The 18,713-nt window shown below is 42.1% G+C and overlaps 1 protein-coding gene across 1 annotated transcript in view; it reads left to right on the top strand.

Moving 5' to 3' along the window:
* The window catches only part of eipr1 (EARP complex and GARP complex interacting protein 1), a 53,860-nt gene that overhangs the window by 2,219 nt on the left and 32,928 nt on the right, over positions 1-18,713 (top strand). Inside the window, exons 3-4 of the mRNA XM_053434369.1 lie at positions 5,189-5,321; positions 9,418-9,574. Of these exons, the coding sequence (XP_053290344.1) occupies positions 5,189-5,321; positions 9,418-9,574 (290 nt within the window). The remainder of the gene's footprint in view (positions 1-5,188; positions 5,322-9,417; positions 9,575-18,713) is intronic.

The raw sequence follows: 18,713 nt of genomic DNA, 5'->3' as shown, positions 1-18,713 counted from the left end.
TCTGTGCGTGTGTGCGTGTGTGTGTGAAAGAGAAGAGAAAGAGTGAGAGTGTGTGCACACATGCATACATGCATGCAGAGGTCATTACAGAGACAGATGACAGAAACAGTTGGCTCTAAATGGGGGAAGAAATAATTAGCTCTCTTAGAGCAAGAGGAAGAGAGGGATGCGTGTGCGTGTGCGTGCGTGTGCGTGCGTGCGTGCGTGTGCGTGCGTGCGTGCGTGCGTGCGTGCGTGCGTGCGTGCGTGCGTGCGTGCGTGCGTGCGTGCGTGCGTGCGTGCGTGCGTGTGTGTGTGTGTGTGTGTGTGGGAGAAAGAGAACGATTTGTGCCTTGATAAAAAAAAAAAAAGAAGCCAATTTTCTGGCAGACTTCAGTGTGAAAACTGAAAAACTGGGACTGAATACAGACGTAGTTCAATCCAAGCTTTGGGTAGACAGTCTAATACTGTGCTTGTTGCGAAGGGCGACAATGCATCCCAGTTGGTCTTTGTAATTGTTATGCACTGTCACTATCTTAACATACTCCTCCTAACACTTTCCTCCACTGTGGTGTGAGCACAGAGCTGAAACACCTCAAAACCAAAGAGGCGAATTCTTCAGAGTCATGTTGATCTCATCCTGGTATTATTATTGGATTTAAATAGTAAGAAAAGTGATAATTGCTCATTAATTCAGACTTGTTGCTTTGAGGCAACTACACACTAAGATTTTGTGTCAGATGAAAGTTAATAATGTGAGAAATCGTCGGATGTTGCTTCAAAGAAGGCAAATCCAGCTTTTTGTCCCCTCAAATTGATTCTGATACTGATTCCTGTTTTTAATTTGGCTCTTTCACTTCTGGCCAATATCTACTGAAGGAAATGTGAAGGAAGGAAGCACTTGCAACTGACTTCAGGGGACAAGGATGTAAACAAACATGGCGTCTTAAGTGGTGTGTATAATACTGGGTGTTTTGTGCTTTGAAAAGACCCAAATCTTTTCCTCTGTTTCACAGTTCCACCTTGTGACACTAACGGCATCATTCCCCTTTTGCTTCGCCAAGTGTACATTTGTCAGCCGTGCTCGGATTGTTCAACGTCACTGAGATGCAAAGCCAGTTGTGTAAAATGGAAAAAAAAAGAAATTCGGCATCCTAAATGTGGCGTTGGTTGTCATCCATGTCGCCCAATGCCCGTTAACAATTTCAAGACTCACCTGATGCCCTGCGTCTTATGGGTCAGGCTATAATCGGGCTGATATTGTGTAGTCTGACCCCTACATACAGGACAGTGAGCAGTTGTTTGGCTGCAGCTGCCGCCTGGAAGGATTTTTATTTTAAATTGGCAGCAGGTCAACGCCTTTACTAGTCTGTTAGCTGCTATCCACTGTTGACCTCTAATCTCACTCACCTTAATTGAACAAATTGTAGTTTAAAATAGAGAACATGGATCGCAGTATATACACATAAAAGCATAGTTAATGTAGTAGAGCGAACAGGAAAGACTTGGCTTCATGTTGACCCATATCATGCTCTCCTCCAGAAACTTAAGAATCCTCCTTGACTCTGATTTGAATTTGAAAACTGAGAGTGATACAACCAAATCATATCTGTTTCCCTGTAATCCGGAAAATGTTTTCTTGACTCTATCACATCCTTAACCTGTCTTAACGTGCAATTTTTTAAATCTGGAATAGCTCTAGAGTCTAGATTTTCATTTTTTTTAGGTCTTGAAAATACTTAAGTTAAAGATGTTTTGTCTAAAACCGAGCACAACACCATTATTATCTTGAGTCCAAAACTGTACACAACCATGTGTTCTATTCGGATTGGTTTGAAAAACGCCTTATGTGTTAATCAAAGTAGTTAAAATACAAAAGGCAATGTCTTTATTGACCTCTGCTTTGTTTTCTAATATCAACGTCAAAGGGCATCCAAAGCTTTAAATCCTAAATGGGATCATTATTCATCCTCTGTTCTGTTCTTTCAGATCAGCCTCCATTAGACTCCTGGGTTAACTCAGTGCGGTGCCTTTTATTCATGAAGCTCATTCTCTCTTCCACTCTGTGTAGCTTTGCTGGCAAACAATGGTAGGCTCAGTTCTTCCCGAGTTCGAACTTGCCATATGAAAAATGTGTTTTCGATTGGCATTTCAGCCCTGATAGCTTCCGCTGAACCATAAGCCCGCTGGCCTCTCCACCTCCCATTAAGCATAATGCAGGTTGGAAATGCCTCTCTTAACTCGCCGAGCACCTCTCAAATCCCTCAGAGACCAATAGCTGGAATGACAGATCGGAGGGAGCGTCGGCATGGCATTTAAGGCTGCTAACGAGATAAAGCGCCCGAGCCTGGCACCTCTCACCCGCTCGCCTCTCCTTCGCCCTGCTCGCTGTCATCTGTGCGGCTCAAGAGCTTTAGCGGAGACGCGTCTGAAGTGGGGGCCACAAGCCATGCTCGTCTTTATCCTTCTCTTACCCCCTTCTTCCCAGACTCCCTCACGCTCCTCTATACCTCAATTCCTCCCACTAGCGGCACATAATTAACAGCACTGGGCCGGATGCCCAAGTGGCTGAAGGCTATGAGTCACTCCCCGGGCCCGGGAAGAATGGCGGATAAATCACCTGAGGGAGGAGGAGGGTTAGAACTTCTCTCTCCCCTCACACCTGAGTTCATTTGGGGGGACCCTATTACTAGGCCTTCCAATTACCCTGTCCCGCCGGCCTGAATTTATTTGTACCGCTCCCTCTCCGCCATAAAATTATAACTTTGCGTAATAATTTTTTGCTCGATGCAGTCTAACCCAAGGTTAATAGCCGCCTAGCTGACTTTGAAAAGGCTGAAGGATGCGGCTGCTCCGACGCTCTTCTCTTCCTCCTCCTCCTGCTCCGTACGCCCCCTCCTTTCATCCTCTTGTTCTGCCTGTAAAAGTAGTACTGGCAAGGGGAGTGGAAATGCCTAGCAGGAGTTATTGTCCAGTGCGACCCCATTAACAGTCCCCCGAGGTGCAGTAAGTGTCTCTCTTATGGGAGAAACTGCCATATATTGTCTGATCAAACCTTGAGGCCCTCACTGTTTTACGGCAGCGGTGGGCCCTGAACTGCTTTCAGTGGAGGCCCTCATAGAATAGATTTCCATCTAATGAAAAGAGATCATGGAGGAGTTTCCATTAACTTCTTATGGATAAAAGTTGAGCTTGTTTATTCAACTTGTGAGTGCTGCGGTGTGCACGGCTGTTGATTGTGTTATTAAAGTGCAGCCAAGGCCTCAATTTTACGCCAGGTCAAGGAGCTACACCGCTGAAAAAGGATTTATAGCTGAGTATTATGTAGTGGTGTAAGTGTTTACAAGTTCTTGGCATTCATCTTCTGCATCCTCAACCCTGACAAGAACAATTCAATCTCAGGGTCATACTATTTGAACTTTCACATGTATTCTTCTGTGCCACGCAAGCATCAGTTTAACATCACTTATTCAGATTTAGCACCAATTCCCGACTGGCTCGCCTTGGTTCACCTGTTATGGAATTAAACCGCAACAAAATACTTTCTACCCTGGTAAGAAGTACCCGCAGCTTTACAAAATTATATTTAAAGGATGCCCACCTCAAACGCATAATTGCATCAGACATTCCCCTCATGTCAGCAGAATGACAAACCTGCTGGGTTAAAGGAGGAATCCAGTTAGAAATGCATCCTAAAGAAGCTGTCTTACATTTTGTGGAATACGCTCAGTCACTTCCTCTCCAAGACGTTCATGTTATGCCTACTGCTCAATAGGGGATTATCGGCCTGGTTTCGAGTCAATTCAGGACTTCCGAAGATCCCGGGGTCGTTTCAGTTTTCAGGTTGAACAGATTATCTGGCTGAATAATTCTGTAGTATCAGAGGTTTACAGACTTATTGTTATCAACTAAATCAGAGCCTCTCTGATGTGTTAATATCAAACACATTTTAAAATTGGGGAGACAAGTATGAAAGGAACAGTGATTGGCCAAGTGAGCACCACAGCCAATAAGAGTGAGTTCACCGGGAAGCGTCACCAACTAGATGTTTTGAACTTGTGTTTAGAACTGAAACATGGCTTCCTACAGTGTAGATGAGACTTTTTTTTCCCGTATTAGGAGAACAGTAGAAAAAGGCAAACTGGAAATGTTGAAATGTGTATGAGAGCATGACTGATAAGGCAAGTTACTGAGTTCCTAATTATGAATTCGCTCACAAAAAGTGTGTGCTCCTTTGTCCCGATTGAATTGTCCACAGTGCAAACACATTCTCACAATTGAAATAATTTACATCTGTCATTATGTCTGTATTCTCCCACATTTGATAATTTCCCATTCTTAAAATATGTATTTAATATTTATTATTATTTGCTGGGCCTTTTGTGCTGTTTGTCAGTACATGTCTTTTATCTTGTTTTGTTTTTAACCAAATTGCCTTTGGGATTAATAGTCAGTTTGCGGTAGTAATAGTAAAGATGTTGTGTATTTTATTGTATTGTGTAGCTATTTCCCACTGCCTCCAGTGTTTATGCTAAAAGAGGTTGACCCTCTGTCACCTTCTAACTTAATACACAGCTATTCACCACTGACATTGGCTTTCTATATTGTTCTCATTCACGTATTTAACTGATAAATTAATCTTACAGTATGCAAAACAATAACAAACAGTTAGAAGAAATTAGAGGACACACAGCTAAACAAAATCTCTGCTCACACAAATGTCTCTTTGAAAAATAACACAATTAAAAACCTTTCACAGAAAAGCTCACTTGGATAATGCTCCCAACCTCACTCCCTTTGAGTTGGGCTAATTGTCTTAAAAATGAATGAACTTTTTATTGATTTTCTTTTTTGTACCTTATGCTCCGACTCCCCCAACACGTCATATGCAAAACTCCCTCGAATGGAACGTGACCTCTTAAAGTGCCTTAATCGTCACTTTAAAGGCCAAATCGAGATGAAAAGTTTTCAGCTGTATGAAGTTGATTTGAGAAAAAAAAAAAAGAACCAAAGCGACGTCGGCCCTTGAAATTGCATTTACTGTCATATTAAAAGAGGAACCTTCTTCTTTTCCAGAGGAATCTGAGGAATGAGTGGAGCTTTGAACTGTGGTTGGTGTGTGGAGGGAGGAGCACACAGTGTTTTTAAGCTCTGGCTTCATCCTCAACACATCTCTTCCTCACTGTCTCTGCCTCTCTGTTATTTCCAGATCCACATCATTGACTTTGATGATGAGAATAACATCATTAATAAGAATGTCCTTCTGCACCAAGCTGGGGAGATATGGCACATTGGCGCCAGTCCTGCAGATAAGGCTGTGCTTACCACCTGCTATAACAAAAGTGAGTCCCACTGTTTCCTTATGTCTCTGGCTCTATTCTTTGCCTCTGTATTCAGCATGTTTCTCTTTCTCTTTTTCCTTCTGTTTCTCTTTGTCTCCTTTTTGCATTTGCTGAATATCTTCTGTACTTTGTCTACATATGTCTTCCTCCTAATGAACTAATACTGACCTGGAGTCAAGTTGAAACTCAGAACATGTAATTGCATCTTTAACAGATGACCTGTGTCCACAGGTCTGATACTATAGCGGACTTGTTCAGAGTCATGTTCAGACTGATAGAATCAATACTAATGTGTGGACATGATGACCCAAGTGAGGGATGGTGGCAGCAGCTGCAAAGTCGCTGTCTTCCAGGGAAAACAAATCTTTAAGTATTTATGTATGTCAACTGTAATATTATATACATGTTTTTTTAGGATTTACAATATATCTGTACAGAATTTAAAGTAGAAAACAATCTACAACAGACCAAGGCAGGTAAACCCATTGCGATCAAAAAGGAAGTACCTTGGAATGTTGGACAGTGTGAACATGGCTGTGGTGAAGGAAGTCTTTAAAAATGTTACTCTAGTAAGAGTCTAAATATAATTTAGTCACGTAAATTACCAGATCTACTGCTCTAAGTGAATACAAGTAATTAAGTACTTGCTTTTAAATTAAAACTAAGTGTAGAGTGTTGCCTATCGCCTAATGCAATGGTCAACCTTATCATTAACTGTGACTCCTATATATTCTGCTATTTGCTGTAGTGGAGTAAAAGTGAAATGTACCTGTAATTAAATCTGCTCATGTAAAGTAAAGATGCACGAAGTACAATAATGAAGTAAATGTACTTTGTTACATCCCAACACTGCATACAGGAAAATCAGAAATGTATTACTAACTAAATTCTTTCTGGAAACATATACAACTATATTTGTTTTCACAATTTATAAATGAATACACACGTAGAAAATCAATGCATATATATAAACACAGGAGGAAATGAAGTTGAATATCTTGTATATACAATTAAAAAAAAGACCCTCTTTGTGGCTGTTTGATGCTGGTGTCAGAATTTAAAAGTTTGAACATCTGATACACTTTATACACTATATCGCACTTTGTTTTTGGTCTTGACATATAGTGTAAATATTGTTGTGATAGCCACTGATGTTCTCTCACACTTTCATGGCCTGAGAAAGGCTGACTGTGACCACTCATAGATGAAGTGAATACAGTTTAAAATCATGTAACAAAAGCACAGGGGAAAGTTCCTGCAGTTGAGAAGTGGCTTATAGTCTATGGTTATTACGTACCGACTGCCAAGTAGGGACAAACCACAAGCCAGTGGCAGGTTGTTGAGGGATGTGCTGGAACAAGTCTGATCCATGGCTGCTTCGCTTCGCACACCTCAGCCTCACATACAGGACTTAAAGGATCTGCCTCTAACGTTGTGGTGCCTGATATCACAGGACACCTTCAGTATTCTTGTGAGGTACATGTTCCAGCAGGTGGCATTTAAAGTGGCAGCATTTATTTCTAAGGTATTAAAGTAAGAGTGTATAACATGATTTACCTGTTCATTCATTAAATCAGATATGCTTTATGAATGGAGAGCATTTCAGTTTAACTATGGTCTTTTACAGAGTGTTGCATTATGGGTTGTTTGCCGCCTTATTATGTTGCAGTCTGACAGTCTGAAAAATGTTGACTTGTCAGAGAAAATAATTATACAAGAGGGATGAGAGTGAGAGAGCAACCGCCTGCGCTACAGGAACTCCATCAGCTGACAAGTGGCCACTGGAAAAGTGAGACGTCCAATAAGAAGAAAGATTTTGGAAAACAGCCAAACACTGTTTCACTGTCAGGTGGTTTATGGCAGGAGGAGTAAATGTAAGTTCAAATCAACTCTGTTTTAACATCGTTATTTTGCCCGGTGCACAGTGTGATCACTCACAAAAATGATTACTTCAGGACATAGCGCTCATCCTCGGCGAGTGTATTTGTTTTGCTCTGCCTCGCTCTTGCTAATGCCTGAGTGCACGGTGAAAAACAACAACTTGTGTTGTATTTTTATAAATACTGTAACGATAATGGTCCAAAATGATGTGAAAATCCAAGCTGCTGGTTGTGTAATGGTGCGGGGAATGTTTTCTTGGCACATTTTGGGTCCCTTAACACCAATCAATCATGATTTAAACGCCACAGCCTTAATGAGAATTGTTGCTGACCATGTTCATCCCTTTATGGCCACAAGTTACCATCTTCTAATGGCTTCCTCCAGCATGATAATGCAGCGTATCATAAAGCAAAAGTCATCTCAAACTGGTATCATGAGCGTGACGATGACGTTGAGTGCACTTCAGTGGCCTCCCCAGTCACCAGATCTGAATCCAATAGAAAACCTTCCGGGTGTGGTTGAATGGGTGATTTGCACCTTTAATGTGCATCTGAAAAATATGTTGAAATTATGGTTAGCAGTTACGTCAACATCTCACAGCAGGGTTATTTTTGGAAAGCCAAAACAATTTCCTAGTGCCCTCTTCTTTCAAGTATAACCCCTATGTATTGGGAGTAGTGCTCCCCCTGGAAATTCTAAAAGGCGAGGCAGAGACACGCCTACCTAGCCCCTCAACCCCATCTCTCTCCCCCTCACACATGGACATCATAAACACAAACACATGCAACATGCTAATTAGCTTGCAAAAGATAAGTCATCCAGGATGTCTAGGACTCCAGTAATGCTGCATGAAGACTTTCCTGTCAGCCAAGACCAAAGTCATCCTAAGCTGTTTGGACCACTGACACAGGTGGCCCGTGCCGAGACACCCGGGGCTAAACTATGTGTGAGGACTACGGTTGTCCCGCACTGGTGTGTGTGTGTGTGAGAGACAGCTGAGGGGCAGGAGAGGGTGGGGGACGATGTGGAGGTTTAGTTTCAGCTTGGATTTGAAAATGACGGGTTGCTGGCGGGTGACCTTTGATTGAGGGTGTTACCCTTTTCAGCTATGTGTACATGTCATGATATAGAGACATCTCAAATGGTTTACTCAACTTAAGCAAAGTCCAAGACAGTTTGAAACACAAGGTGGTGTTATGAGTTATGTTCAACCCATAAATGTAGATTTTTTTTTTTATTTGGTAAGAAATGTGATATTAAAACCAATAATATGTATTTTATGAAACAGTCGTATAATTTGGTTTGCAGCTCAAAAACACATTTAAGTTAAAACCTGGTTGTAGAGTTAGAATTGCTGTTTGGAGGGTCCTAGCAAGAATGTTTGACTGAGGTTGCAACACACAAGAGCAGGCAAACAGACCACACTCACACAAGCACGTGAGCGCGCACACACACATCACCTCCATCACCCTCTTTCCTCGCTCTCTCTCGTTTCTCTTACTGTCTCTTACTCTCTGTCAGGTGATCGCTACATGCTTGAGTTCACAGTATGACAGCCACTCTCGACCAGGCAGGATCTCCCGACATCTCACTTCGCACTGCTGCTCACACACACACACACACGCACACACACACACACTCGCTCAGATACAGTATATACAGTACAAACAATATATACACATACTCAAGTGCATTCCTTACAATGTTTCTATATGCAGCCTCCCACCCGCGCTCCTGTTTGCGGGTAAGATAGGGCTGTTGTTCAAGATGATTGCTTGCCCACATACTCCGAATGCAAGGTTGTCTAAAACCACTCAAGACCTCGTGGATTCGCACCACATTGCTCTTTAATTTGACAAATAGGCCTAACGCCAGTGTTTCGTAGCCCAACGCCTGCCCACACACTGTCAATAGCTATACCAAAAAGAAATTAGGCTCTTTTGCTTTCTCCCTCGCTGCTTTTTCTCTCTCTCTCTCTGTGTGTGTCTGTGATAGGTTGTGCCTTCCAGCCTTAAACTTTTATTCCAATTACTGTATCAGTTCTACATTTACTCCACTGCGTCCAATTAGCAGCTCTGGCTCTGGTGTGCATGTGCCAAAATAAATCATTTGTGATGTGGCTTTAAAGGAGTGTATGCATTTCCCCCCCAACATAAATACACACACTACACTGTGCATGACCGTGTGGTGTGTTTGTGTGTTTTCCTCCCTCCAGCCAGCGACAGCAGGGTGGTCTCTTGTGCGGCGGTATGGCGGATGCCCACTGACTGGGAGACGGGGAGCCACGAGTCACCTGACGACACCGCCCACAACCCTCAAACCCTGGAGCTGCTTTGTCACCTCGACAGCAGTGCCCATGGCAACGCAGCCTGGTAGGTGTTGCTGAGGAATGACTGTAAAAGTCTTAACACAAGTTGATGCAAGTGCAGTGATTGTTTCTCATCCAGAGCTGTGTGCAGTTGTGTTTGGCTCCTGTGTGTATCTGAAGGAAATTATTTTTTTATGGAAATCTGAATGAACTACAAACAGAAGCCTGAGACACTTGGATAACGTTCTGGTGATAAAATTATATAAATATGTCTTATTTATAATCAATGACCTCATTCATGTGATCAGTTTTGGTCGCTTCCAAACCGTTGCATTGATTAATGCATAATCCATTTTCTGAATAGAACTAAGCAGTAAATCAGTACAACTCTACTCTGATGTAAGATTCACATTTAGCTAATGGAATTTTATGATATATCAGTTAAACGATACAGTCTTTTGATTTATTGAATCTAACTATTCAAAGTAAACAGTGAATCACGTTTGGTCTCCGTAGACATATTAGAAATAATTTTCAAAGTTCGACAAAGTAATTTCAGAATTCAAGGGCACCCTAGCAGTATTTTTTTCCTCATGATCCACACACACACACACACACACACACACACACACACACACACACACACACACACACACACACACACACACACACACACACACACACACACACACACACGTTAAGTGCAAGTTAAGTGTGGCACAGGGAAAGGTCCAAGTCAGTGGTTCAAATGGTGTGTGTGAGACAGTCGTGTCTGAGGAGGTGGCCGAGCATGTGGTAGTTTAAGGGTTTAGTTTCAGCAGCTTTCCTAATTCTCACTCACGAGTGGTTGCTGGAGGCGGGGCGGCCGCCATCTTTTGATAAGAGGGTGTCGACTTTTTCATATATGAATATCATTAAGAAGAGACGTCCCAAATAGTTGACTCTACAGAAGCATTGGCCCTGAAAGGTCCAAGACAGCTTCAAACACTAGGTGGTGTTTTGAGCCAGCCAACACATACTTTTTTGTTGTTGTTGTTGTTTTTTTGTCATAAATGTTATATTAAAACCAGCTTTCATATATTTTATCAAGGAACAGTCATATTAAGTTTACAGCTCAAAAACACATTTAAGTGAGCAGTACCTCTTAAAAGGAAAAGAATCTTACCTTACATGACCCTTCTCATTATGATTCTCTGTGTGTATAATGTTCCGTATATTTTATTTTATTTTTCATGGCTCCGACTGACAGATTGACCGGCCCTGATCTGAGATTGTACTCAAGGCCTGATCTTCTCTAGTCCCGGCTCCTGTGCACAAGCCCTTGCTACAATTCAATGCGTATGAGAATGAAAATCAATGGTCACTTGCCTTTTTAGTCCACTCTTCATCAGCTGCCTCATGATTGCTATCAATTTTAGAGGCGCCAATCATTTAGCATGATGTATACTGTAGTAGGTGTCTGCGAGGCAGAGATAAATATGGATAGAGAGTGAGGACAATGGAGGGAGAAAGATGGTGAGATGCTAACAAAGCATAGAGGGTGGGGGGGGGGGGGGGGTACACAACTTTGTGTGTATTTTGTGCTTGTGCATAGAAACTGGAGGTCTTTGTATCTGTGAGGGTCGCTGTATCCACGTATGTGTACTGTGTGTGTATGTGTGTCTGTGTCAAAGGGTAGGTCAAGCAAGGCTGCTGGGTAAAGATTGATGGCTCTGAGGTCTAACATCTCAACGCCCCGAGAGCTGTAACCCTCACAAGGGCACCACAGTGTGTGTAAGTGTGTGTGTGTGTGTGTGGGTGTGTGTGGTTGGTGGGAGTGTGCGCTGGGCGCTGTGAAGCCTGTAGCCTATGCTGTGCACTATTGGCTTCCTTAGATGGATGGCTTTGGTCTATTGCCCACCTCTTCCATCTTTTCATGACACACACACACACACACACACACACACACACACACACACACACACACACACACACACACTTACACTTATCCCCACTGACTCTAATAATACTGGCGGCTTGCACCTTTGAGTGTGTGTGTGTGTCTGCGTGTGTGTTCGTGTGAGCAGCCAAATAGTGAAGCGATTGGAGCGTGTATACTTATGAGGCTTTTGTCTTTTTCATGTGTGTGTGTCTGTTCACCTGCTTCTCTGTGTGTTTGGGTCTGCTGTAGCGTGTCTGCCCGTGTGTAGCCTGCATCCTTCGTGGGTGTGTTTTCCAGTCGCTGGTGTCCCTCCACTCCCACCAACAATAACACTTTCTCCTTCCTCCAAATCCCCTCATTGTTCGGGTGGGCAAACATCTGAGCCTGTGCCCTGTTGTGAGGCGTGCTCTGAATGGAAATATCGGCAGAATACACCCAACAAAACAGGGCTAAACAGAGCAGGGGGAAAACCATGTTTTTTTTTCTTCTCTGTTGCTCGGCTGTTTTTTCCTTATTCTTCCTTGCACTTGGTTTCGATTGGGAGCCGCGTGCCAGTCGAGCAAATCGATTCCCGTGGAGCAATTTGAGCCAATCAGAGCCCTGGGAGAGAATGGTAAAGCGCAAAAGGCAACGAGGTTGATTTTCTAAAGTGGGGTGTGACAGGAGGGGGTAGGAGGTGTTTGTTGGTGTGATTTTGTGTGTTGGTGCACACAGGCATGAATGCAATCATGTGCAGTATGTGTGATCATTGCAAGTGAAAGGCTTTTAGATTTCCTGGGTCTCTTTAAAAAGTCTGGCTGCATGCCTTTCATACCCTATAGAGCAATAGTGTGTCTGCTCTTTGTCTGTTTATGTGCCTGGCTTCTCAAAAGTGAGGTGTATGAGTGCAAGGGCCAAATTCGAACTGAAGCCGTAAGTAACTGCATTTATAATCTCTTCTCACCCTCTGATTCGGTGGCCCTGAAGTGCGAATCACAACATCAAATTACAAAACACAATTAACTTGTTAACTTTTAACACAGAGGGTAGGTACCTGCTATCCACAAGGTTTGTCGCGCATTGGACGGACACACCGTCTGTCTTTTTTTCACAAAGGAAATGACAAAACACATTTTATGATTTTTTCATGTTTCCTTACTTGCATTTGTGTTTTGTGATTTGCCGTTGTGTTTTGTGATTTGTCTTGATTTGCTTCTCAGGGTCACCGTACACAAATGCTGTCAAATGAAAACCTAATATTTAAATATAATTTGTCTTTAGATTAATGTTATTATTAATTGTGGCCTTAAGGGTTTAGAATTCACACATGCATTGAGTGAAATTACCAGACTAAGCAGGATATGTGACACTAATATAACAAATATATAATCTACAATAACTACTATCAACCCTAAATCAAACACCTTCTACTGTGCTGAATGGTTGTAGGGGTCACTATATATTTTATCACTGCTGTGTGACATTCATTAGTCCTTTCCTGACTCGTTTTGTACTTGTGGGGAAAACAATGTTTGCTGTTCTGCAGCTGCAGAGATTTTTAAGCTTCAGTCAAAGCAACAAATATTGATTCGGATTTATTTTTCAGTGAATAGCAATTATATTGATTTACTGATGTCTGGTGGATCTGTATAAACATGTTGGATGGTAAATAAATAGATAAACAAAGGACCTGACATTTGGCAAGTAAATATTCGATTTTGTATTTTTCATTATATATATATATATATATATTTTTTAAAACTACATCAGTCTTTTTTTTCCGTGCCGATCCCTGGAGTGTCACAGCGGGAGGCGGACCAAAGCGAGAACGTGAATAAAAGATTCAATAAGGGTTTCCATGTCAGCGATGCTTAACAAATCCATGTATTTCTCTAATGTAGATCCACAGTTGCACCATTTATCATAACCCATGTCTAGCCAGTGTTTGCCATTTTAATCTGCAAAGACCAGCCCTGATGCTTTAAGCATTGCTCTTTGCTAACAAAAGAGATTAAAGGTTCGCTAAGAGATTGGTTAATATTAGAGTTTTGTAAATTTCTGTCCTTTGGCAGCTCACATTACTCAGGTTGTCGGCCATTGTGTGGCTTAATGCTGATTGATCCACTCATTTTCCACATCGTAAAGTCGGGTATTGCCTGCATTTTTCTCCTCCCAGGTGAATTTGTCCATATATCGGAAGGAGTAATCTGTTTATATGTTTAAATAACTGTAATAGTGTTTATTTCAAAAAGTAATCACTTGCATTACCAGTTACTCACAAAAATAATGGTGTTAAAATGACATTACTCCCAACACTGGAAGACACGTGTTCAGGGACTGGTTGAGTCAAGTAGAATTCCACACAACAGCAGAACCAAAATAGAAACCTGTGGTTTGAACACAACATGACACTCATCAAGTAATAAAGACTGAAATCTGTGAATCTCTAATTGCATTGATAGAACCAATCTTTTCCCACCATACTTGTGTGTGCACTGTTTTCCTTTGTGCCATTTGGGGTATTTTTATTTTTTAGTAAGGTTGCCGTCTTAACTTGTCTGTTGCTGATCTGTAATTTGAACCTGAACCCTTAAACCAAATCTTTAAATAGCCTTTTGAATGTGCCACCAAATCCATTTTCAGACATGAACTCCAAAAAATGTCTGGACAACGGTCTTTGTCCCGAGTTTTGCTTTCATGTATAAAGAATGCAGCAGGAGGTCATCCAGCCAAACGTATTCAGAAAAACATAAAAATCTCCAGATCATTCAGCTGAGGGGTGGCGCAGGAGGCGGTCTTACATTTCCACTGCAGAGATCACGAGTTTTTGTTTACAGTCATTGACATTGTCCTCAATGCGGTCACTCACTCTGGGTGAATCCTCCAGATATTGGGCTCATTCTGATATTATCTGGAGTTTTTAAAAGGGTGCTGGCATTAAGAATTCCACATAAAGTCCCCCGACTCGGCCATTTACATTCTCATATCCCGCACGCATAATTTCAGGACTGCATATCTGAAAGAAGCTAAAATGAGGACCAACCAAAATGTCCCCTTTTTCCTAATGGTCCTCACAAAGTTAGAAATACAATTACACACACAAACACTGACATCAGTGTCACTATATTCTTGCCAAAATCTCATCCAGTCACACATTCACATGCCGTTTTTCTATTGGTTGTGAGCTTTGTATTTGAAGGCCAGTGATGAAACTCATATGGCTGCACAGCACAGCAAAGTGGGGCACAATCTGATGAGTGAGAGACATAGAGAGAAACAGAGAGAGGGAGAGAGAGGTGCATCTGTGTCCCAGGCATAGATATATGGGGCTGTAAAACCTCCATAGCTCTCCCCTGCAGTATTTGCATACCATTCCAATACAGTGTGCCAGCTTGTTGCAGAGCTCAAGGTCAAATGCACATAACATTTATTCTTAATAAGAGAGGAAGGTGGTATAAGAGACTATAGAGTCAACTGTCTCTCCCTCTCTCTTCCTCCCTATATTGCATGACTTAATAGAGACTATAGGAAAGCATACGGTGTGTGAATCCCAAAGTGGTGAGCATGTTTTAAGTGTTGAGCTGCTGGGAATGTGTGTGTGAGAGAAAGAGAAGTGGTTTCTAACATCCTGCCTACGAGTGTATATGCTGAGATACCACTGTGTGTATGTGCCCTCATATTGAATGCAAAGACATAAGTAAGTTCATTCGAAAAAATTTCTAACTTATAGGAGCTCAACTTCCTTTCAGGGCCAAAAAGCTGGTCCTCCCAAGGTAACTCATTCTCCTTTAATGTTGGATTTGCTTAGGATAAGGGCTGGGGTTAGACATGCAGGGGTAACGGTTTGTCAGGTGTTTGCAGGTGTTGTGCAATAGTAGGAGTAGAATTGATGTTGGCTAATTATTAATAATCATGAAATATGATTATTAAAATAACAATTATTTCTTAAAAATAATCAAAAATGATAAAGCTATTAATTAAGAAATGTAACACATTTAATTCGAAATGATACGGTTATCCATTAATAATAGTTAAAATAATCAATGAAAACAATAAAATTATCAATTAAGAATAATACAAATCTATAATCATTGCTTATTGTCGCGGGGCACCACCCTGGTTACAGGGACCAACGATACAATCTATAAATATCAGTCTCATAATGATAAATGTCAAATCAATAATCTCAATATTTAATATTAATAATTATTTAATTAACAGTGAAGGCTACTAAGTTCGAGCACAGGCAATCATAATCCAGCTGCTATCACATACATATGCACAAATAATCACAGACTACAGATACTTTAATTACAAAAGCATTTATTAAAAAGGGGAAATAAAGTTATAATGTTATTCAATGATTCATCATTTTAACAAGCTCCGATATTTCAAAGATAAACACAGCAGCAGCACTTATCACAATTCAGAAAATACATGTAAAACCGGCGGTCTACCTATGTATGTCTGTCTCGGTGTGTGTGTGTGTGTGTCTGTGTCAAAGTGTCTCTCTGTGTGTGTGTGTCTATGTGTATGCATGTGAAATAAAGTTAGTGTTATCTAATGATTCATCATTTTAACAAACTCCCATATTTCAAAGATAACAACAGCAGCCGCTTATCACAATTTAGAAAAACACATGTATTCATCTATGTGTATCTGTGTGTGTATCTGTCTGTGTCTATCAATGTGTGTCTGTGTGGGTGTGTCTGTGTGTGTGTGTGTGTGAGAGAGCGAGAGAGAGAGAGAAAAAGAAGGGGGCGTGGCGATGACGCAGTCACATGGTGACGTCACATCTAAGATGGCGGCCGATCATGATTCGTGGAATCAAGGCCTAAAAACTCTCAAAATGGCGGATTGACTACAAAACAAGATGGCGGAGCCGTTATGAATTTAGAGCCAGAATGGGAGGAGAGGGAGAGAGGAGGCGTGGCAATAATAGATTCAAAATGGTGGTTTAACTTGCGTTATCCAAAATGGAGTCTATGTTAATGACACCATGTGGCCGGAGCTCACACTGGTGGTCGTCACATGAATTACACAAAGGGATTTTCAGACAAAGAGAATTCTTTGTCTCTGCTTTGGCGTTCGGCCGCATGGCTTCCAGATGTGTCCAGCCTCTCTGAATATAGATTTAACTATGTTACATGAACTGTATTCTAAATACAGATCGGATGTGTGTATAGGTCGGTTTAGAAGGAGAGAGAGAGAGAGAGAGAGCAAAGCTCTTAAAAGCACCGTCAGAGACAAGTTACATTTACTTTACCACTCAGCACCCAAGTGGCGTTGTGTGCTGAGGTTTGAACGGTAAAGTCTCTTTAAAGTTGTTCAAACGGTCACAATGAGCTGGAGACGCTGCTCACGGCGCTTAAAAACTGTGGCACAAGGCCGTAACCGGAAACCGGAAGTGGCGAGTCGCCGCTAAACATTAGAGACTCGGCGGTCTCATACAAAACAAATACGTTCAAGTATTAAAACAATACGCTACGTATTAGATTAACATCTGCCCAGACAATAAAGCCTCTTACTGTACCACCCTCGCGGTGTGCGTGCGCGTCGGGCCAGTGAATCACGTGGTCTCTCAAGCGGTCTTCGGCCGCTGGACCGGACAAGCAGCGGATTTTCTCGTGCTGCTTCGATGGGATGAACGTCGTCCTTCTTCTTCAGGGATGTGGAGCTCGTGCTCCTCAGCGGAATGAATCTCGCGCTTCTGCAGGGGATGAACAGCGGTAACGCCGCTGTGGATTTGGAAAGAAAGTCTGTGATGCTCGACCGGCGAGCGAGTTCCTGTGCGCGGCCTCTTCAAGTTAAAATAACAAAAGTCCTTTTGAAAATAAAAACGTCGACTGAATAAAGAAATAAAAGAAATGAAATAAAATAACTCTGGTTGATAAACTAAAAGTTAAGGTTGCCCCCGTTAGCAACTGAATCAGCTGAGAGGCCCCGAAGGGGGCCTGGTGTTGTCTTCAGAGCAGGGTAAAAATGGCATCGATTATTGGGGTCTCAGTGGTTTTGTTCTACCTGAGAGGTCCTCCTCCTTGAGGAGTTGGTCATAGGATGATGCTGGCTTTAAGCCAATTGAGTGTCAGAAATGGATCTGAGTGGGCGGGGCTTGGGACTGAGCGGGGGTTTCTGGGAAAACCCCAGGACATTTCTCCACCACCAGGGGGAGATTCTTGAGCCTGCAGGAGGATGTTTCCCGCCCAAAGTTTAACAACCCTTTGTTCCTCTCGGCTTCAGTGTCTGGTGGCCCCCCCGCTGGGCTCTGGCCCAACACAGGTCTATTGGAACACAATATTCACATATGTTAACTGAAAAAAATCTTGGATTAAGGAAATAATACCACTGATATACCTGGGGCCCAATAATAAATCGATTTAAAATTCAAGCTAAAAGAGAACAAATAAACACTTAGTCACTGCCACCTTTAAATGTATTCATCTGTAGCAAAGGGATCTTGATTGTGTGAGCTGATCTGAATCCTTTTCTCTGAAATAGGTTCTCTCAATGCTTGTGTCTCTACTATATGCACTTGGCTGAATATGTTTTATTTCCTGGGGGAGGACACAACAGCTTTATGGTTTCATAAAAAAATATTCAGGTGGCAAAAAGAAGGCAGCTGCTGGAATTCCACAATTAAACTTATGCTTGAAGCATGTGCCACATGATTTTGGTGCAATTGGGTTTGAGTTGACAATGTGCTAGTGTCATTAGCTCAAGATGGATAAAAACCCTGAGTTTCAGACATTTTAAACATACACATGGTCATGTGACCTTTGGTCTCCAGGCAATAAATGTAAGTCAGTGTAAGGATCCCTCCTAAATGACAAGTGTGGTTGGTGTATCTGTGCGTCCCTGCCCATGACTTCATGCTCTTCGGGAGGACAATAAAATCTGTCCCTCAGCAGCCAGGAATTTACAGTCCTTATTAACACAGCTCCTTCCATGTCCTACCTCCCATTTGTCCTCCCTCTCTCTATATCTCTCTCCACACATATGCATATTTGAGCCTTGGACTACATTCAAAAGCAGTCCTCTTCAGACCAACTTCTTCCTTCCTGTCATTTCTTTTATCTCTGGCTAGCACGCTCACCTCCTCTCACACGCGCTCTCTCTGTAACACTGGCATCGTTGTTGCTGCATCAAATTGACGAATGAGTCCGAGGAAATGCAGGTGTCTAATTGATGGAGCCTTTAAATAAATAGCATCATTTCGTAAACCTAATGACAGTAGCTTCTCAAAGCTGCTGGGCTCAGACACCCCAACCTTCAGCCGCAGACCACGTCTTCACCTCCCTGACAT

Source organism: Pleuronectes platessa, chromosome 11, assembly GCF_947347685.1.
Source record: "Pleuronectes platessa chromosome 11, fPlePla1.1, whole genome shotgun sequence".
Taxonomy (NCBI): Eukaryota; Metazoa; Chordata; class Actinopteri; order Pleuronectiformes; family Pleuronectidae; genus Pleuronectes; species Pleuronectes platessa.
This window is presented reverse-complemented; position numbering and strand designations above follow the sequence as displayed.